Raw genomic sequence first — 23,046 nt, 5'->3', positions numbered from 1 at the left:
CTCCAGAGAAGCTGCGGCGGATCTGTCTTGGTGGGGCGTGGAAGGCAACCTGTCACAGGGGAAGCCTTTTCATCTGCCTCCTCCGGTGGCCACAGTGATAACGGATGCATCCACTCTTGGGTGGGGTGCCCATATGGGGGATCTGGAGGTCAAGGGTCTTTGGTCTCTAGAGGAAAGGTTGCTTCATATCAACCTTCTAGAATTGCGGGTGATACGTTTGCCGCTCAAGGCCTTCCTCCCTTCCCTTCCCTTCCCTTCGCGGTCGGTCGATCCAGGTCCTGACGGAAAACGCGACCGCGATGTGGTACATCAACAAGCAGGGAGGAGTGGGGTCGCGGTGTCTCTGCAGAGAGGCTCTGCGTCTCTGGTCCTGGGTTTAGGACCATCAGATTTGGCTGATGGCAAATCATCTGGCCGGAGTTCTGAACGTTTGTGCGGACACTGTCGGCAGTTCTCGGCCGACCACGAGTGGAGGCTCCATCCGGAGGTTGTTCACGACATCTTTCAGATGTGGGGAGCTCCTCGGGTGGACCTGTTTGCCACTCACGAGAATGCTCACTGCCGGTCTTTCTGCAGTCTCCAGTATCCGATGCAAGGAGCCTTGGGGGACGCGTTTCAGTTGAGTTGGGGAAGACAACTCCTTTACGCGTTTCCTCCCATACCCTTGATTCCTCGGGTTCTGAGAAAGATTCGCCAAGACCGGGCCCAAGTTACTATTGATCGCCCCGGATTGGCCAAGAAGGGTGCGGTACACAGATCTTCTCCACCTCTCCTCATCCGCCGCTCCGTCTCCCTCTCAGGGCAGACCTCCTATCTCAGATGGAGGGGCAGGTTCTACACCCCCACCTCCAGACATTACACCTTCATGCCTGGAGATTGAACGGGGCAACCTGAATTCCTTTTCACTCCCTCCTGACGTGGTTGATGTCATCTTGTCAGCCAAGCGTGACTCCACTAAGACTGTTTATTCATACAGATGGTAAAAATTTGTCTCTTGGTGTGGGGGGAAATCTATTGACCCTTTGAGAGCTCATTTGTCTGATGTTCTCCAGTTCGCTCTTTCTCTGGCGCGGCAAGGGCTTGCTGTTGCCACAGTTAAGGGCTATCTTTCTGCGCTGTCGGCATTTCTCTGCATGCCTGACCAGCCGTCCCTTTTTAAGTCTCCTGTTGTTCTTAGGTTTATGAAGGGCCTCACAAATAAGTTCCCTCCAACTCCTTTCATTGTGCCTCAGTGGGACTTAAATCTTGTCTTGACCTTTTTGATGGGTGCTCCCTTTGAGCCTCTTCATAAATGTCCTATGAGGCTTTTGACTCTTAAGACAGTCTTCCTCGTTGCAATAACCTCAGCAAGGAGGGTAAGTGAGCTTCAAGCTCTTAGTTCCAAGCCCCCATTCATGCTGATCGTTTGGTTCTTAGGACCAGGACTGCTTTTCTTCCTAAGGTGGTGACTCCTTTCCACCTTGGTCAGTCCATTACCCTCCCTACCTTTTATCCTCCCCCTCACCCTTCCAAGGAGGAGGAGAGATTACATCGTCTGGACCCCAAGAGGGCGGTGCCCTTTTATCTGGACAGATCTAAAGACTGTCGTTTGGATGACCAGCTCTTCATTGGTTTTGCTGGCTGCAAGAGAGGAAGAGAGGTCCATAAGAGGACATTGTCAAGATCGATCGTTCTCTGTATTAAGATCTGCTACTCCTTGGCCAGTAAGGAGTCTCCTGAGGGTATAAGGGCTCATTCTACTAGAGCTAAATCTTCTACCTCAGCTTTAGCTAGAGGTTTTCCTGTGGAGGATATTTGTAGGTCGGCAACTTGGTCTTCCCTCCACACTTTCGTGAAGCATTACTGCTTGGATTCCGAAGTGAGGAGGAACGGGCAATTTGCGCGCTCTGTCCTCCAGGATTTCCTGGTTTAGAAGAGTGGACTCCCTCCGGGAGTGGGGACTGCTGTGGGACTCTATTCACAAGGTGAGGAATCCACACGGCAGATGTATCTATCAGAAGAACAAGTTACTTACCTTCGGTAACGCTTTTTCTGGTAGATACAATATCTGCCTGTGGATTCCTCAATGACCCACCCGCCTCCCCGTTGTCCACTCTTCTATACCTGGTGTACTGTATTGTAATGTATATACATTTTGTTGTCAAGGAGTTGTTTCAATTGCTTTCCTGCATTTGCTTCACACTGTGTGTGTTATCTTGACTTTATGTACTGTGTATACTGTGTATATATCTACTGACATTGGTCCGTCCGTGTGCCTCGAAGGCACGGAAAAAAGGGCGGAACTGATGCCATCACGCCAGCGTGGGCCTATTATAGGCGTCTGTGACGTCAGCGGAGTCGCGTGCGAGGCCTTGTCTCTATGACGTCCAAGTCCACGTCAGCGCGAGGCTACGAAAAGAATTTCCGAATGTTGCTGACGCAAGGGGATATTCACAAGGTGAGGAATCCACAGGCAGATAATGTATCTACCAGAAAAAGCGTTACCGAAGGTAAGTAACTTGTTCTTTAGTTTCGAACGCGTTTCCAGTCGATGCTACTCTTCAACATTGAAGATTTCGATTCCGCTCGTCGACGACTGCCTTCGGGCCTAACTAGGCCTCGACTCCAGCTCATGGAAAGGACCCCATTTAAAAAGTGTCCTCAATGTGGGTCGAAGTTTCCCCACACCGACCTTCATGTAACCTTTACCTCTCCCCGGAGCACAAGGCCATAGACTGTTCCGCTTGTGTCTCCTTCCGCTCCAAGACAATGATCCAGGACCAAAGAGCTAGGAGAACAATGGCTCGATCTTCAGCTCCGATTCCAGACAACATCTTCTCAGAGGGCTCGATGTCCCAGAACAACATGGCGTCTACAGCAACTCCGAGGCAGAAGATTCCGAAGTCGAGGACATCACTCCAGCACAGCGGGTCGTAAGTAAGACCGTCAACCCGACTCTTCCTCGACACAGTCAAAAAAGGCTCCGGTCACACCCTCGCCTTCGGGCTCGGGTGCACACTGAGACACTGCTTCTACTGCCCCACCTTCGGGCCCGGCTAAGAAGCTAGCTAAGCCTTCCGGCGACTCTGGCTCGTGTCGGCCTCCCCACGGTGTCGGCGCACACCTACAGGTACTGAAAAAGACAAAATCACCTACCACGCCGGCATCGAAACAATCGGACAGTGTGCATGAGTGAGGTCTTGAGGCGGAAAGCCGGGACCTGGTGCGTGTGTTTAGGCAAGTGTATACTGCGATTTTAAAACTGCACTTGTGTGAATATTTTGTGGCACTCACTTCGCCCTTTTAACAAAAGACCCTCGTTATTATTTTGTATTCGATAATTTGCGCAACAATTGTTTGTACTATCGTGCATTGACCCGCGGTCTTGCATTTGCTTTGCCTTACCCGCTAACCCCCTTCGCAGCTGATCGGCGCTGCCTGGGGTCTTGACCACCATCCGCCATCTTAGGTGAGGATCAGGGTGAGCAGACTAGTGCTCGGCCCCTCCCGCCCTCGATGACATAAAAATCCCAGAAATGCTACCGGCACACGATTGACAGTGTGCATGAGTGAGGTCTTGAGGCGGAAAGCCGGGACCTGGTGCGTGTGTTTAGGCAAGTGTATACTGTGATTTTAAAACACTTGTGTGAATATTTTGTGTCACTCACTTTGCCCTTTTAACAAAAGACCCTCGTTATTATTTTGTATTCTATAATTTGCGCAACAATTGTTTGTACTGTCGGGCATTGACCCGCGGTCTTGCATTTGCTTTGCCTTACCCGCTAACCCCCTTCGCAGCTGATCGGCGCTGCCTGGGATCCCGACCACCATCCGCCATCTTAGGTGAGGATCAGGGTGAGCAGACTAGTGCTCGGCCCCTCCCGCCCTCGATGACATAAAATGGTCCCCTTACCCAGGAAGTGCAGCGGACTAGCGCAGCAGGCGCGCCGGCGGCGCGCCGAAGGTCGCCAAAGGCGATCCCGTCAGCGCCCGTCCGCGACAGGCCGGGACCAGGGGCCACAACCCCTGCTTCTCCAATTATTGACAAATCTGGTATGTCTGCACTGGTATATTCTAGAGGGGAACTTATTAATCTTAACACAGCCACATCACTGGGCCATTCCCAATGTGCTAAAGTAGGACCCTTAAATATCATGGTCCCCTTTGGCTGCCGGAATTGCAGATGGGATGGTAACTATATAGAACGTCCAACATTCGAAAACGCCCCTACTCTTGATTTCTCCTGCATTTATGTCAATGCAAGGTCTCTTCCCAAACATTCCATAGAAATATGGGATATGTTACAGGAGATCAAACCAGATTTTGCTTTTCTCACGGAGACTTGGCTTGGAAAGCATAGTACCCCTGATACTGCTGCAGCACTCCCTATGGGGTATAAAATTGTAAACTTGAATCGATCAAATAAGAGGGGAGGCGGGGTAGCTATGATATTTAAAGACATTTTTTCTTGTCACCAAGAAGCAGTCACTCAAGTGGGCAAACATGAAGTCCTGATCTTCTCTATTTCTATAAATACTCAGGTGATGCTGGGTGGCGCAATCATGTATAACCCTCCGGGAAGCACGATGGATTTTAGTACCCAACTCCTTGAACAAATTCTCCCTGTCTGTCTCAAACATAAAAACATTCTAGTCTTAGGAGACTTCAATGTCCATTACGATTTGCACGATAATCCACTAACTAAACATCTGGCAGCTGATATGGAAATCATGCAACTTACACAGAAAATAGCACACCCGACACACAGAGCTGGACATATGTTAGATCTTATCTTTACTAACATAGCAAACATCACTATTACAGACATAAAACCCTTGACTTGGACTGACCATCATAGGATTGAATTGAATTTCACCCTGTCCACAAAGAATACAAGACCAACTGTCCAGTCCACAACTAATATAAGATGTTGGAAAAAAATTCTGTGGAGAAATTCCTAAAACATTTTCGCCATAATACTATCCTAGGAACTTCCAGTGAGCAAGAAATCCATCAGCTACTAGATAATATTGGGAAAACGTTGGATCACTGTTCAACGCCCCGCGCAAAAGATCGACCCAGACGAAAAATGTCGGAGAAATGGTACGGTCCAGATCTAAAGGTTGCTAAAAGAAAATGTACCACATTGGAACACAAATGGAGATTAAGCAAAAATCCGGAGGACAGACTTGCTTATAAAAACGAGCTGAAAATGTACAACACAGCCATAAGGAAAGCAAAAAAAGATTACTTTTCGCAAAGAATACTAGATAATAGAAACTCCTCTAAGGAGCTTTTTAAAATAGTAAAAGAACTCTGTACCCCCCCCCCCCCAGCCTCACTTCAAATTTGACTCCCTCACAGGAGAACTGCACTAAAATTAGTAATTTTTTTAGCGAAAAAATAGACATAATCTATGCTTCCTTTTTAAACAATAACCAGGAACAAGCAGAGTATCATGTAGACACCACCCTGCTGGCTAGTTGTTCTACTTTCGGCCCTTTCTCCGAAGAAGTAGTTAGCAAGGCAATGCTAGAAATTAAATCAGGATCCCCATTGGACGTATGTCCACATCACATTTTTTTCTCAACTCACGCCCGTAATTTGTCCAGCAGTAACGAAAGCCCTCAATTTGTCTCTGGATCAAGCTGAATTTCCAAAAGTTTGGAAAAATGCAGTAGTAATACCACTATTAAAAAAAGCCAGTGCGGATATAAATAACCCGGCTAACTATCGCCCCATCTCACAGCTGCCATACCTATCAAAGGTTTTGGAAAAATTAGTAAATAAACAGCTGTCAAATTTTTTAGAAATCAACAATCTGCTTGATGTCTCTCAAACGGGCTTTAGATCCAACAATAGTACTGAGACAATGCTTCTAGCCGTGATGGACGATATTCAAACTCAGATTGATAAAGGAAAAACGGTTGCCCTGACATTACTAGACTTATCAGCGGCGTTTGATAGCGTATCCCACAATCTTTTAATAAAAGTGCTGGCCGCTAAAGGAATACAAGACAAAGCCTTGAATTGGTTGGAATCTTTTCTATCAGACAGATCTCAATCTGTCTGTTTAGGTAATTTTACCTCCACCCCTCGGAAGATCAAATATGGGGTGCCACAGGGGGCAGCATTAAGCCCTACATTATTTAATGTTTACGTATCCTCTCTTGCGTCTATTGGCAAAAAATGAGGTATCAATATTTGCTCATACGCAGATGAAACGCAACTGATAGTAACCCTCAATGGCGAAGAGGACGCCAAAAATAGGCTGCATAACTGTCTGTCAGAGCTATCTAATTGGATGCATAGCCACTATTTGAAATTAAACGCCGACAAATCAGAAATCCTTCTGTTCGGCGGATCCCAACAGCTTTGGGATAACACCTGGTGGCCTAATACTCTGGGCACTCCACCTAATACAACCCTGACTGCTAGAAATCTGGGAGTTCATATTGACACTACTTTGTCTATGAAACCTCCTGGCACCACAATATGTGGCAAAGGCTTTGCTATATTAAAAATGCTAAAACGCGTTTTCCCATGGATTCCTATCGAATGCAGACAGATCTTAGTCCAGTCATTACTGATAAGTAGGCTGGACTATGGCAATTCGCTGTTTGTTGGTATGGCAGATTATCTATTTACGAAATTACAACTTGTCCAGAATGCGGCAGCAAAAGCGGTCTGTAACCAGAAAAAATATGATTCTGCTAAGAACTGCTTGAGAGCTTTACACTGGCTACCCATGAGGCAAAGAGCATCTTTTAAAATGTTATGTATTGCTCATAAAACTCTGCATAAAACTGGTCCTAATATCCTGCAGAATAGAATCAAGTTTTATGCACCGTCTCGGAACTTGCGTTCACAATCTACAGCCAAAGCAGTCACTACACGAGTAAAAAGAGCCAGAATGGGCGGGCACGCTTTTTCGCACTTAGCCGCCAACATTTGGAATGATCTGCCAATAGATCTAAGGCTCATGGAATGTTATCCTACTTTTAGAAAAAACGAAGACTGCACTGATCCCTAAAATAGAATAAACATTAGCCTCTGGCATTTGCTCACAATTTACTGTTCAATCTTAGCGCCGTGATATCCTGCAAGGATGAATGTTGCGCTTTAGAAGCACTAATAACATAACATAACATCGGTGCCGAAGCATACCGCTAGTCCCTCGGCACGAAACCCAGGTCGGAACCAAGCAAACATGCTTCGGATTCAAAAAGACCATCGGAACCGAAAAAAACCATTGGAACCGAAAAAACCATTGGAGCCGAAAAAACCATCGGAGCGGAAAAAGACTCCTGCTTCTCCTGTTAAAAACATTGCCAAAAAACCATAAGAGCTACTTTGGTGCCGAAACCTCCCTCCGCACCAAAACATCAGCCTCCTGTAGAGGACTTATTTCACCCAGACCCTGCACAAAAGACTCTGGTTAAAGATCCAGTCACTGGTCGATTAACTCAAAGTTAAAAAAAACGACCTGGATACACCTGCACCGGCTCCTCATTCAAAAAAGGACATGGCTACCTCTCCTCTAAGAGCTCATTCCCCTTCTCCTCCACCTATGCCACCCCCACCTGTGCTCCTATCACAACATTCCCCTACATCCTCTATCATAACAGATGATGACAACAGGGATGATAGCTCTGATGATATAGGGGGTTATGCAGATGACCCATCTATTCCTCCAGGCTCACCTGACCCGTGGAATGATTATAACACCCCAGACATCCCAAATGTCCCTCAGGACGACATATACCCCTCTAGTCCTTCCTCACTCGAAGACACTATGGGCTTCAATAAATTAGGACACAGAGCTGCGCAGTATCATGGGGTGGACATGCATACAGACCCTGTTGATGAAGTCTTCCTAATGGATACTTTTGATAATGCACAAAGATCCTCATCCATGTTACCCATGCTTAAAGGAGTGATGATTAAGCATGCTCCTGAAGTCTTCAAAGACCCAGTTAGAACTCGGGTCATAAACCCTTGAATAGAGAAGAAATATAAAGCCGCCCCTTCAGACCCAGCATATATTAAAGGCCCAGTACCACTAGACTCGCTTGTGGTTTCCAATGCACGCAAAAGAGCAAATTCGCAACCATCAGGTGAAGCTCCCCCACTAGATAAAGAGTCTAAGCTCCTTGACGCATCGGGGAAAAGAACTGCGCCTCAAGCAGCAAACATGTGGCGTATTGCCAATACACAAGCATTATTGGCAAGATACAATAGGGCACATTATGACGAATTAGAATCGTTAATGCAGCACCTCCCTGATCAGTACAAAGATAGAGCAAATTAGCTTATCGAAGAAGGGAAAAATATTACAAACACCTCCATTTGTTGTGCACTTGATGCAGCAGACACTGCCTCCAGAGCAGTTAACACCAGTATTTTGTTGCGTAGACATGCCTGGCTACGCATATCAGGGTTCAAACCTGAAGTCCAAAGTTCTATATTTACCAACCCTTCGATGAGCAACACTTATTCGGACCCAATGTAGACGTATCCTTTGAAAAGATGAAAAAGGATACAGATACGGCCAAATCTATGGGAGCCCTGCAGTCGCAGGCTTCCACAAGTTCATTTTGCCGCTCATCTTACAGAGGCGCCACCAGGGGATACTCTTCAGACATACCTTCTAACTCGTACAAAGCCCCCACACAATTCACCTATAGTAGGGGCTACCAAAGGGGTGGTTACAACAATTAAGGCAGAGGTAAAAACAACTCCTGCTCTGCTTCTACCCATGCCCAATGACTCCCCTCCCCTTCCCCCCGCCCCATTCCACTCCTTTCGGGGGAAGACTACAAAAACACTTACCAGCCTGGGAAAAACATCACATCAGACAGGTGGGTGCTTCGAATAATTCAGTCAGGTTACTGTCTAGAACTAACATCCCCCAAACATACCACCCAGGCAGCGTCCAATGTCACAGGAACATTTGTCACTGCTCAGGCAGGAATTGATATCCCTCCTGCACAAAAATACAATAGAAATAGTCCCAATGCATCAGCAAAACAAAGGAGTATACTCCCTATAGTTCTTAATCCCAAAGAAGGACGAATCTCTAAGACCTGTCCTAGACCTCAGACCTCTAAACATTTACAGTCCGATCATTTTCATATGGTCACACTCCAACAAGTCCTTCCGCTCCTGTTACAAAACAACTTCCTTGTCACTCTAGATCTCAAGGACGCCTACTTTCACATTCCTATCCACACAGTGCACATAAAATATCTCAGATTTGTGCTGGATGGGCAGCACTACCAGTTCAAAGTGCTCCCATTCGGAGTCACAACAGCACCAAGGGTATTTAGCAAATGCCGAGCTGTGGTAGCAGCACACTTAAGAAGACAGCATATTCACGTCTTCCCATACCTAGACGACTGGCTCGTAAAAGCCAGCTCATACAGCCAGCGTGTACAACACACTACCGCTACGATTCAACTGCTCCACGACTTGGGATTCACAGTAAATCACACCAAGTCACATCTGCAACCTTCACAGATACAACAATATCTCGGTGCTACAATAAACACCCAACTAACACTAGCCTATCCCTCTCCAGCCTGGATAACAAGTGTACAAACTCTCCTAACAAGATTCAAACTACAACACTCGCTTCCAGCTCGAGTGTTCACAGGAATGATGGCATCATTTATAGTACCTCACGCAAGACTGCAAATGCGTCCACTTCAAGAGTGCCTAGCACGCCAATCGAACCAGGCTTGTGGTCAATTAAGACCTAGTGTTGGTAGACAGTCGGACTGTTTCTAGAGCCAGTTCCTCAAATGCTCATGACAGCGGACGCATCGCCCTCCGGTTGGGGAGCTCACCTACTGTATCACACCATGCAAGGCAGGTGGACAGCGCAACAACAGTTACTCCACATCAACAACTTGGAGTTACTAGCTGTTTTTCTAGCCCTAAAAGCATTCCAAAAACAAGCATCAGGCAAAGCTGTCTTAGTGAGCACAGACAATATGACAGCCATGTACTACATAAACAAACAAGGGGGAACACACTCTGCAGCTCTGTTAGCACAGCAGATATGGAGATAGGCTATACCACTAAAGATCTTCCTCTTAGCCCAGCACGTTCCAGGAGTACAAAACACCATGGCAGATCTGCTAAGTCGACAGACACAGCAGATCCGCGAGTGGGAACTTCATCCGCAAGTTCTTCAACCGTTCTTTCAAATTTGGGGACAACCTCAGATAGACCTCTTTGCCACCCACGAAAACGCAAAATGCCCAAACTTCGCCGCCAGATATCCACACCCGCTGTCCAAAGGCAATGCGATATGGATGAACTGGTCAGGACAATTTGCATACGCTTTTCCTCCTCTTCCACTACTTCCGTTAGTAGTACGCAAGCTACAGCAACATTCCCTAACACTCCTAGTTGCTCCAACTTGGGCCAGACAACCGCGGTACACCACGCTGCTGCAACTATCTGTGATACCACACCAGAAACTAAGCCTATCTCCACGCCTATTAACACAAAACCATGGATAGATCAGACACCTGGACCCAGCTCAGCTCAACCTAGCGATCTGGCTCCTGAAGTCAGAGTTTGGTTACCTCAACCTTCCTCCAGAATGCATGAACGTTATTAAAGAAGCTAGACATCCCACTACTAGAGCATGTTATGCTGCTAAGTGGAAACTGTTTGTGAAATACTGTCAAAACAACCACATAAATCCTCAAGATGGGTCTATTCAACACATCATAGGATACCTATTACACCTTCGAAAGTGTAATTTAGCCTACACGTCTATCAGACTACACCTTGATGCCATTGCAGCATATTTGTAAAATAAACATCATCCATCTCTTTTTAGAGTACCTGCTATAAAAGCTTTCATAGAAGAACTCAAAAGAATAATCCCTCCCAGAACATCACTTTCACCAGTGTGGAACTTACATTGTTCTCACACAGTTAATGGGACTTCCCTTTGAACCTTTACATAAATGTGAATTGAAATTCCGAACTTGGAAAGTAGCTTTCCTAGTAGCTATTACTTCTCTCAGAAGAGTTAGTGAACTACAAGCATTTACCATCCAAGAACCCTTTCTGCAAATGCATCATAACAAAGTGGTTCTACGTACTAATCCTAAATTCCTTCCAAAAGTCATTTCACCATTCCATCTAAATCAATCTGTTGAGCTGTCTGTATTTTTCTTGCAGCCACAAACAGTCGCAGAAAGATCTCTACACACCGTAGATGTCAAAAGAGCATTACTGTACTACATCGAAAGGAAACAAACTTTTCGTAAAACTAAACAACTGTTTGTGTCTTTTTCACCACCACATAAAGGCAACCCCATATCAAAATCGGGGATAGCTTGGTGGATTGTTAAATGCATACAAATATGTTACCAGAAAGCCAAACGTAAGTTACCAATTCCTCCAAAATCCCATTCTACAAGGAAAATAGGGACTTCAATGGCATTCTTAGGGAACATTCCCCTAGATGATATATGCAAAGCAGGTACATGGTCTACACCGCACACATTCACAAAACACTATTGTGTAGATGTGCAAACTAAACAACAAGCCACTGTGGGCCAAGCTGTACTAAAATCTCTGTTTCAAACAACTGCAACAGATGGGGGTAGTCTCTGCTAAAGGTGGGTACTGCTATACAATCTATGCAGTGTGTAATCTGCAGCTCATATGCCTCGAACGGAAAATGCTACTTACCAGTATGCATCTGTTCTTGGCATGTAGAGCTGCAGAGTTGCACACGCCCACCCGCCTCCCCGGCTGCCTTTTTCTGTTCCAGTATTATTTTAATTAGATACAAATCACATGGACATCACTACTTCTTGTACAGCTCCATCACTTCCCTAATGGCAAATAACAATCTGGGGATGAGCCGATGCACATGCGCAGTATCATCCAAAGGAGGAGTCCCCTGTCCTGTGACTTCCAAAGACTTTTCTACAACAAAAGCAAACTGCAAACATCCGGGCCCAACACTAGGTGGCCATCTATGCACAGTGTGTAACTCTGCAGCTCTACATGTCAAGAACAGATGCATACTGGTAGGTAGCATTTTCCTACTTAACTATTTACAGGAAATGTCCCAGTGCTGAATCTAGGTATCCAGCGCCGAGTTAGAAAAGTAACGTAAAAAGTAACTTACCTGTAGTTTACTGAAAAAGCCTATTCATTTCAATGTACTGTATTTTTTAAGTGTTGCAACCTACTGCATCCCCTGTAAATCAAACCAAGTACAATTTTGAATACTTTTTCAAACTGTTCTATATCCAGTAACTTATTACTGAAAAGTATTTAATGCTTACCTGTGCGAGGCTTGCTTGGTTCTAAAACTAAAACAGTATATATTTTTATACAAACACTATTGGCCTAGAGTTCCGTTATTGAGTGTGTGAATTCATTTGTTGACTGAATGTGTACATCAAATGCTTAGCACCGTCCTCTGATACTGCCTTACTGCTTGACCACTCTACCACAAATAGAGAGTAGGGTTCTATCTAACTTTAACCTCTGCCTACCTCTGGGGTCACTTGGTCTCTACACACTCAATACCTCATTTTGTAGTATATATAGAGCCAGTTTCCTGCAAACCCACACTGATTCCAATGATGGATTTATTAATACATGCACCTAGAATGGTACATTAGAGGTACCCTCGAGGTAAAAGTAGATAGCACCTTACTCTCGATTTGTGGTAGTGTGGGTGAGCAGTAAGGCTTTATCAGAAGGTAGTATTAAGCATTTGTTGTGTACACTTAGGCAGCAAATGATGTCACTCGGTCTGAACTCAGACCATTTATTTTGTATAAAAAATATTATTCAGTTATATTTATTTTCTTGAACCAAGCAAGCCTGGTACAGGAAAGTGTAACTGGTACTTTTCGAGGCAGGTTGAACAATACAAGCAAGCTGAATGAAATTGACTGTTACATCTTTGTAAATGCTTTAAATACGGAATCACTGTTAGATTACTTTTGATTACTTTTCAGATTACTTTATAGATTGCTTTTTCTATTCAGTGCGATATGCCTAGATATCACACTGGGACGTTTCCTAGAGAAAAGGTATGTAAGCAGTTTTTAGTTATTTGCAGTATTAAAGTTCTCATACAAAACCAACTCCACATTTTGAACAGTTTTCAAGGAAAAACAGTCATTGTTTTCCTATGGAGAAAATGTGGTTATTGGTTAACAGGTAAATACTTGGCTGTGGGATTTGGTATTCTGGGGTTAGAACCAGGGTCCCCCAGGGTCAAGGATGCACTCTCAAAGCACCCTCAGTGGCACCAGGGAGGCCGGGTGCAGAATGCTGAGGCCCAATGTTATCCAATTAAGGATGGGTCCCTCCGGTTGGTGGCTGCTCACGAGCAGGTCACAAGGTTGTGGGAGCAAAGCTCCTTGAGTTAGGCTCAGGGCAAAGGAGGATCTGTGTTAGCACCCAAGTAAACCCTCAGGGGCGGCTGTTTTTGCATCTGGTGCCTTGTTGATTTCAATGCGGATTCTCCGGTTGCAACAAAGACTGCAGGCCCGGGGACGAAGATCTTCTGGGGGTGACCACTGGTCGGAGAAGTAAGTTGGGATGCCTGGGGATGCTGGGACACTGTGGGTTTGGCACCCAATTCAATTGTGCGTTGGGTGCAGGGGTGTCTGTAGGCGCCGGGTTTTATTTCCACCTCCCGTCGCGATAGGGGGATCCTCCAGAAGAGGTTGCAGGCTTCACTTGGAGACTCGAGCCAGGTCAGAGATCCCCAGATCTCAGGTCATGGTCGCCAGGGAGACCTCCTCGTGGTGTTGGACCACTCAAACTCGAGCTGTAGGTGTCGGGTGCAGAGTAGTGCAGACTCTTGGATTTGGCTGGAGCCAGAGTCTCTGGGTGAGCAAATCTGGTGCTCACAAGAGGCAAAGTCTTTCTTGTGGAAGGCAGAGCAGGTCCTCTGGGTTCTTGATGTTGCTGGTTTCAGGACACACTGGGATTTCACTGGAGCAGGTTTGAGGTGGGGACAGGCCAGTAGGACTGGGGCCAAGTCAGTGGGCGGCATCCTCTTCTTAGTTTTAGATCGGCTCTTCGGTCCTTCTTTTTGGTCGGTGCTTGTCTGAGGAGGCAAGTTTCAGGGTTGCCCCTAAATACTAGATTTAGAGGTGTTACAGGTAGGTAAAGGTTGGTACCAATGGTTCCCTTCCTTGGGGTGGGTACATCCCCTATTATTCCACCCTCTAGTGGGAGGGGGGCTTATGACTAACTGGGTCCCCCCTTCTGCAAAATAGTGGGGACTGAAAGGTGTGCTTCACCTCGCCGCCCCCAACCTGATGGGTGTTGGCAAAGGTGGGCACACCTCCCTTCCTCACTTGGTTTTCCCGACGATTCTCTTGCCCAAAGTGGGGTCAGAACCAGTGGGGGCCAGTTGCTGGAGGCCGCAAAGGCCTGGGGTAGCTCACAAAGGCGGTAAGCCTTTGAAGCTTCCCCTTCGTGGACCCTGCCCATCCAGGGGGAGGTGGCTTGGCACCTTGTTACCAGAATGTGCATCGTTTCAAACCTCCGAGAGCAGCAGGCTCTAGACTCTCGATTAGTCTGGTAGTGGCAGCTGGCGAGCAGCCACTCAGCCTGGACACTAGTGTTAGGTCGTTTTACAGGGGGCATCTCTAAGATGCCCTTTAAGTGTATTGTTCATTAAATCCCAAAGTGGCATCAGTGTGGGTTTAATGTGCTGAGATGTTGGATTCCAAACTTCTCAGTTTTTAGAAAGCCAATATGATACTGTGGAGTTCATAATGAAAAACTCCCAGCACCATATACTCTTAATGGCATTACTGCACTCATAAAATTAGTTGGCTCAATTCACTGAAGGCAATATTGTTTGAGCTTGGGTTAAGTCCTATATGGCTTGATCCAGCAGGTGCATTATTTCCCACCAAGTCTGTACTAAAAAATATATTTTGGGAACATGTTGCCAGCAGGAGTTTGAGTAATTCTAGTAATGGGTCCAAGTCTGCGGGTTTCCTTGAGGTAAAACTGTATCCGGCTTTGGAGTCGTATTGGGATATCATCTCAAAGCCAGGTGACAGGAAGCTCCTATTCCAATTGAGAGCTGGAGCCCTCCCCATAAGATCATTGACAGCCAAATGGGGCACAGGGGGTTGTGACACTTGCCCAGCCTGTGGAACGAGGAAGGAAACTCTTGGTCATTTTTTGTTCTCCTGTAAAGCATATTGTGCCCCAAGGCGCGCCTGGCTAGCACCCATGTGTAGGAACCTTGGGACCACTTGTAGTTCTGTTGCCCTGCGTATTATATGTTCAAGCCCACTTACATGGATATTAATAGCCACAGCAAAATATATTGGTTGGGCATGGGCGATCAGGCAGAGACTGCTAGTTAATTAACTATTCTCTGTCTGTTAATCTGCCTCTATGAACCTGTTCCTTTGCTTTTTAGACTAATAATGAATTTGGTAATTATACAGCGACTGCTAGTTAATTGACTATTCTCTGTTTGTAATATCTGTTCCCATGAAATTGACACTATCGTTTTTTGAAACTATATATGTTTTTTATAATGTATTAATCAAATCTCTTTTTAATCATATAACAAATACTGTGAGAATCTTTTTTTAATTGAATGTATTTTATGGATCCAATAGTGCTTTGTAAATGTGTTTGATTCTAAATTTAATCCCATTTTAATATTGTTGATATTTTGTGTATGTTTTGCTTTTATGAGTAATCACTCGAATAAAGCACTATTTGAATTTGAATTTGGTTCTTTCTTGTAGTCCAGTCCAGCCTGCCACCACAGATGCGTTCTCACCCCCAGGAGGTGGGAACCCTGCTCTCAGAGTTCAGGAACAATGCCTGATTCGGCAGCTGGTCTTTACACCTCCTCCACACAGGATGGCTAACAATCAGCATACCAAGGCCAGAGTCTTCAAACCTTTGCAGCCTTTGATATGAGACCCTGGCATCCCTCATACCTGGGAGATGCCACCCCAGTCCTGAGTCACATTTAGCACCAAGACAGGTGGGGAATTAGTAAGTGAAATAGTAGTCGAGAACACCCAGGTCATTCACAGCCCTAAGGTGAGCTGCCGAATGTGCCCCACTCACTGAAGTTTTGGCCATCTTGGTGGTGGCAGATTTTAGGAAACTGGGACATGTTTATGCCCACTTGCCATAGGAGTAGTGAACCCAAGGGTAGGTAGTCCATTGGCAACTACTCTCCATTCCCCCTAAGCTGAGAGATACCTTGAAGCTGGTCTTCAGAGCATGTTTTCGACTATTGCAGTTTCGTTTAATGCACAAATCCTACTAAATGAGGGTGCCTATGCATAGAATGTAATGGGCGATAGGTGAAACAGGGGCTGTGGGTTGCAGGGGCGTTGACATACACTTTGCTGGGGAGTTCGGGAGGGACTCTGGCAGGGGGCAGGTCTCTATACCTAGCCCACAGTTAAAACGGTCCTCTTGAACGTTGGGGATATTTACCTGAATCCCCCCCCCCCATGACTGCTGTCCACTCTGGGGCTCTCAGTGGTTAAGGGCAATATTGTGCGCTTGTGTGGGGGGAGAGGCAGCCGAACCACCAAGTATGGACCAAAGGCAGATGGATATGGATTGGTGCAGGGCGGGTGGAACGCCAGGTCTGTGAAGGTAGAAGATGCCCCCTGTAAGTGCTAGAGGGTCTTGCAACTGTTGCAGAGCTATAGGTGGCCTCATTGATGGTCTGTTGGTGATGGAATAATTGTGTTTCTAATATTGTAGTCTTGAGATGTTGTATATTCTTTGTCTGGGGTGGTATTGTGTTTGGAAGGGCTAAATCGGGGAGTTTATCTGATGTATTGTGGTATCCTGGGTGATACAAGGTGCTGACATGGGTTTTGGTTGTGTTTTTATAAATAAGAAAAGTGTTTTGTTTTTTAAAGAAATAGTCTAGGTGTTTTGCGACGGTCTTGTAAATTTGATGAGTTCATTCAAATGCAGACATATAGTTAACCATTGGCCATAGGGCCAGTAAACTGGCTATATGGCCTGTAAAAAAAATGTAGAGCGTAGTAACAAAACGCAATTAACAAATTGTGTTTATATCTGTCCCCGATGATTTGAGTCTACTGACTATGCAGTTTATCATAATTTGAGGCTGCTTTTTTGTCAATATAAATCAATCCTTCTATTATTTAGAATGGCTTAACTGTGATGCATATGAGCTTCTAACCAGTACCAATTCAGAGTAAGCCTAGACTAAATTACTTCTCTAATCTTGTAGAGTCTGTGCCCCTAGGTGTAAAGGATTTGCACTGTAGTTTCAGTTAGAAGGGAGTTCATGATTTTCATCTGTCATGCTTGCTTACTTTCTTGATTTTTATTTGTCAATTTTTTTAAATTCTTTTTTACGGTAGTGGCATTTATAATCTTTCTAATTTCTTGTTTTTCTGCAGCAGTTTCTCAGCAGATCACTACCTGCAAGAAGCAAAAAAGCTGAAGCACAACGCAGATGCATTGGTATGGGGATATCATTGAATTTGATAATCTCAACGTTATCTTTTCTTGTATAATTCATGATTGCCTTAGATCTTAATTTGAACTTTTTTCTAAGATATTATTGGTCTAGAGAGATTGAGCAATGATTGTGTGTGCGAAAGAACATATACAGTAAGGGATTGGGGGTTGTTTATGGCTATGAAACTGTGAGCTGAATTATGATGTAAGAATTTAGGTTTCTGTAATTGCACACACAGGGTCTCTTGATAGTCTTTCTTGGTGGTTTTCTTTGAGCAGAGTTTAATACAGTTAATACATGTTTTGTTAACTTGAAAACTATAGCTTTCTTTGTAAGAGCCTCTAGTAACAACACACCCGTTTTTCAGTAGAAGCCACTTCTGCCCAGCCTCCATCTCCTCTATTTTTAGTTAATTACCACAGCCATTGCTATAATAATCACTTTCTGAGCCACATCTGTCGGGCTGCTAAGATGGCCATAGTGCTGATAAGAAAGCTATGGTGGATTTCCTCTCACTTTTTACATTCCTTCTATTTGACAAGCAAATAAATCAATCAACTTCAGAGTCCAAGCTAGAGCTGTGAATATATGGTTTTATGGTTGTATTTCCAAATGTCATGCCTAGGTCAATTTGACTTACACTTTGCTGCGTCCGCTTTGTATTTTCATTACTGCCCATGGACTGCTTCATGAGGACTTCCAAGATCTTTTCTTGAGATCATAAATCAGTTGGGGGTTACTACGTATTTCATGTATGGGTATCCTAGGGTGTCCCAGGCCAACAACATTACAGCACTATGTAAGTAATCGATTTTTTTATCTTGCAAAGATAGACAACTCAGTCATGCAGTGAGCTGTGGCTAAGCTCCCATGCATTTAACCAATCTAGATTTCGGAAGTAAAAGCCAGTTTGTTTGAGGAATCCTGTGCTTACCCTTACCCTCTTTGTGAGAAAATGTGTCATGACCACAGAAACACTTTAATAACATTAAAAAAATGTATTTAATGATTTCAATGACACAAAAATTAAACATGTCTTTTGTAGAGATTAGGCGATGGAAACATCCCAATTTATTTTATGAGTGTAAAGCAGTCTCTTGAAGTGAAAAGCGAATTGCATCAAAGAATGGCTCTGATTACCTAATATTCTGTGGGTCCCCAGTGTCTTGGTTCTTGGCATTGAAGCCAAGTAATGCTCTCCCAGGAAAGTGTTTTCCAGCTGCAAGGTGTTATAAAAGTGTTTAGGTGCTTAAAAAATTCCGATATCTTCAAATTGATTCTCCTAACACCAACTCAGTTTCCAAAATTCTGTAACTGTGCTGTTGGTGCTCCAGCAGTTACCGAGCTCAAATGTGAAATGATCCTTGAACACAAGACCACAAGTTCAAGTAGGAAAACATATTTGTTTGAGGCATGCTTCACTGTAGATACACATGTTGTGCATCATCCGGCCATCTAGTTTTGGGCCTGGATGTGTAAAGGTTGTTCTTGTTCGAAGTCTTTTCGAGTCATGAGTTAGTGTGACTCCACTTCTTGTCGGTAATGCACATGGTCATCGGCTCCATTGTTAGATTGTTTTGTTTCAGCTGTTTGGTTTAGACATGTTACTGAGCTCCAGATTAACGCCATCGCAGTGTCTTCTCTGGTCCCTCTCCCTTCCGTCAGTATACTTATGCTCGTGCGGTTACCAAACAGACTTAAACCTCCTGAGAGAGGTCTTCCTCTCTTCGGCCTCCCTACGTGCTCGCTCTGTGATAAACATGCCGTGCCTGTGAAGGAACGGACACCTTTCCACTACTGTCCTCAGTGTTGTGTAAAATATCCCCTGGCCTCAACTCCCTCCAGGATCCTTAGTGGTGCATACAGCTCACAAATGATCTAACACATATGGTACCAGCAACGCACCACCACTGGACAAAAAAGCAAGCACAGCCACGCAGCTGATAAGCGTGTCGCAGCTCAAGTGGCCAACCAGTGGAGCATCACTAACTCCATCAGCCTACTTTCTCTATATGACCAGGCCCACTGCGACAAGATTGAGGAGCTCCATCAGCATCTCCCAGAGGAGTACCACAAACAAGGGTATGAGCTAGTCTTAAAAGGCAAGCTAATTTCTAACACTGCCATTAGATATGCCCTGGATGCTGTGGACACTGCCACTTGTGGCATCAATTCCAGCACGCTTCTATGCCACCAGCAAGCAGTTATATTATGTTATGTGCATTTAATATAGTGCATGACTCACTCCGTAAGGAGTATCCCAACACTTGGCTGTACAGGTCTGGGGTGCACTTATTTAAATACCATGTCTTCAGCAGCTTCCTAAACATTGCAAATTTGGAACAGGAGGGTATGTTGGGATGGCAATTTATTCCAGTGGAATGTGGCCAAGTAGGAGAAGGATCTGCCCCCATAGCTGACGCTGCAAATGTTTGGAATTTTAAGAAGGGCTTTATTTGTCGACCTGAGCAGTTATGGGCTGATGCTAATGAGGTCTGGAGTAGAGATATGTGGGTAGGGCCTTGTTTAGTGCCTTATGCAGTGGAGTGACTTCCCCTACTTTCCCCGACCACACAATACCTGTTGGGGGACAACTTCAAACGTTCTTCCCCACCTGGCAACACGTCACCTCAGACGAGTGGGTACTAGACATCTTTCAACACGTTTACTCATAGGAGCCCACTTCTACACCTCTCAGCATACCACCCCACAGACACGCCTTCCCTCCCAGAACACCAACACCGGCTTTGGTAAGAGATTCAAGCTTTCCTTCGCAAAGAACCATAGAGCCTGTGCCACAACACCTACATCGCACAGGGGAATATTCCCTCTGCTTCCTCATTTCCAAGAAGGACTGGTCCTCCAGGCCTAAACTGGACCTCAGGAGACTCTGCAACTACATCCTGTCACACAAATTCTACATGGTCACTCAGGATGTCATTTTGCTGCTACAGCAAGGTGATTTCATATCTGTGCTCAACCTCAGAGACCTACTTCCAAATCCTGATTCATCCAGTGCATCATCGCTACCTCAGGATTGTGTTAAGTGGCAAACACTATCAATTAAAGGTGCTGCCATTCAGAGTCACGACAGCACCTCTAGTGTTTACAAAATGCCTCGCATTAGTACCTGTGCACCTGCAAAAACAGAGCTTCCATGTATTTCGGTACCTAGAAACACTGCTGATAAAGAATGCAGCAGCAGTGTCAATCACACACACAAGCCACCATAAACCTCTTACATGTTCTGTGTTTTTTACGATCAGCGCTGTAAAGTCCCACCCCCAACTTCTTCAAATCCATCCATATTTAGAGGTAGTTGTCAATGCAGACATGGGCAAGGTTTTCCCAGTTCTTCAATGTGTTGCTCCCTCTTTTTCAGCTGGATCAACCACTCACAGTCTGTATGGTCATGTGCCTCCTTGGCATGATGGCCTCCTGCGTTGCCATAGTTCCCACACCAGGAAAATGTGTTTGCTACAAGAAAACATATGACTTAGTGTTGATTAGCCGCCACACACATAGCTCTCTGTAATGGAGGAACGCCAACAATTTGTAACAAGGGAGGCCTTTTCTCGACCCAGCTTCGCAGATTGCCATTATAACAGATGTAGGAAGCAGGGTTTGTGTTGCAGTAAACCACCCACCCACACACACTTTTTGCCAGACTTGATGCACATTCACTTGATGTGCCATGGGTCCCTGCCAATCATGTTGCCAGGGCCATTGTTCTTTCCCAAAACTGTACCTTTGTACACCCAATTGGCACCTCTCTGGCCACATATAAGTCTCTTGTAAAAGGTTACCAAGGGCACTGTGACCAGGGAAGGCATCTACGGGATGCAGCACATAATGTGCCACCCTTGGAGGTCCTGTACACACACACACTCACACTCACACTCACACTCTCTCTCTCACACTCACACTCTCTCTCACACTCACACTCTCACACTCACACTCTCTCTCTCACACTCACACTCTCTCTCTCACACTCACTCTCTCTCTCACACTCACTCTCTCTCTCACACTCACTCTCTCTCTCGCACTCACTCTCTCTCTCGCACTCACACTCATTCTCTCTCACACTCATTCTCTCTCTCACTCTCTCTCTCTCTCTCTCTCACACTCTCTCCCCCCCCCAATTGCAGGCTGCTTGTTTTGGTGTAGAGAAAATGGAAGAGTGGACCAGGCACACATTCCTTAGTGCCATGCCTGCGACCCACCACCTATTGTATAGGTAAGGCACCCCTCTAGCTGGGTGCACTACACCTCTGGTGTGGGTACCGTTGCATGAGCACTGTACCCCTACAGTGTCTAAGCCCATTCTTACACATTGTAACTGCAGTGAAGCCTTAAAGAGTATATGGTCTGGAAGTTTGTCATTACGAGCTCCAAAGCACCATAATGGCTTGACTGAATTCCAGGAGGTTTTGTAGCAAATGTCTCCGCATAATAAACCCACACTGATTCCAGTTTGGGATTTATTATACAGTGCGCTCAGAGGACATCTTAGAGATCCCCCTGAAAAATGACCAGCCTCTGGTGGGTTCCCTGACTGGTAAACACTAACCTGCGACCACGAGACAAGTTTCTGGACCACTGAGGTGGGAGCCTTTGCTGCTTGAGCCCAGAAACGAAACCTTTCCTGGTGAAGGTATTAATACCTCCCCCAGGTTAGGTGAGTCCTCTGTGGCAGCAGAGCTTCAAAGGCCTTGCCACCTTTGTAATGCAACCCCCAACCTCTCCTGCTATCAGGAGCAGGTCCCTAACCTCTCCTGCTATCAGGAGTGGCCCATTCCGGTCTCCCATTCTCTTCAGCAGGAAGACGGGCAGTAAAATATTTGAGCAGTCCAGAAGGTGTGCCCACCTCTGCCAACCCCACCCCTCAGGTGGAGGAGGCGAGGTGAAGCCCACTCTTAAGTGCCCGTCATTGTGCATATGGCAAGTACTCCTCAATCTGGATTAGGGATTGTGCCCATTCTTCAACGTGGGGTGAGCACACCAAGGGTGTAGTCGCCCTAAGGTCAGTAGCCCATTGGCTAATGACCTCGAGACCCCTTAAACGCCCCATAAATACAATATTTAGGGAGCAGCCCTGAACCAAGAAGACCGATTCCCACAACCTAGGAAGAAGGATGAAAAAAGATGCCCAGCAGAGGGGACTGCAGAAGAACTCACTTGGCCCCAGCCCTACCGGCCCGTTTGCAATTTACAGAGATCCTGCACCAAAAGTCGCCTTGTCCTGCAGTCGGCAATGTCCAGAACCCTGGGAGTACTGACTGCCTTCAACAAAGACCGGATCTCATGTGAACTGCAGATCTGCTCAAAAGAAACTCCCAAGACAGACTCTGAGCCTGGTGAGAAACCCGATGCCTGGAACCACCACGGCACCCGACACCTACGGCCTGAATCCAGGTGGCCCACCGGTACCAGTGAGGTCCCCCAGCACTCCAGAGTGTGAGTCCAACGTAGGTTGACCCCTCGGACTCCCTGAAGTCGCCTGCAGCCTCTGTACGGAAACCCACCAACCGCGAGATAGCCGGTAAGGTGAAATCAGACCT

General features: G+C 45.8%; 1 protein-coding gene across 1 annotated transcript in view; it reads left to right on the top strand.

The window, feature by feature from the left end:
- The window catches only part of AFF4 (ALF transcription elongation factor 4), a 798,699-nt gene that overhangs the window by 574,205 nt on the left and 201,448 nt on the right, over positions 1-23,046 (top strand). The window contains exon 17 of the mRNA XM_086931629.1: positions 17,424-17,487. Coding sequence (XP_086787755.1) covers positions 17,424-17,487 — 64 coding nt within the window. The remainder of the gene's footprint in view (positions 1-17,423; positions 17,488-23,046) is intronic.

Source organism: Lissotriton vulgaris, chromosome 7 (genome assembly GCF_964263255.1).
Source record: "Lissotriton vulgaris chromosome 7, aLisVul1.2, whole genome shotgun sequence".
Classification (NCBI taxonomy): domain Eukaryota; kingdom Metazoa; phylum Chordata; class Amphibia; order Caudata; family Salamandridae; genus Lissotriton; species Lissotriton vulgaris.
This window is presented reverse-complemented; position numbering and strand designations above follow the sequence as displayed.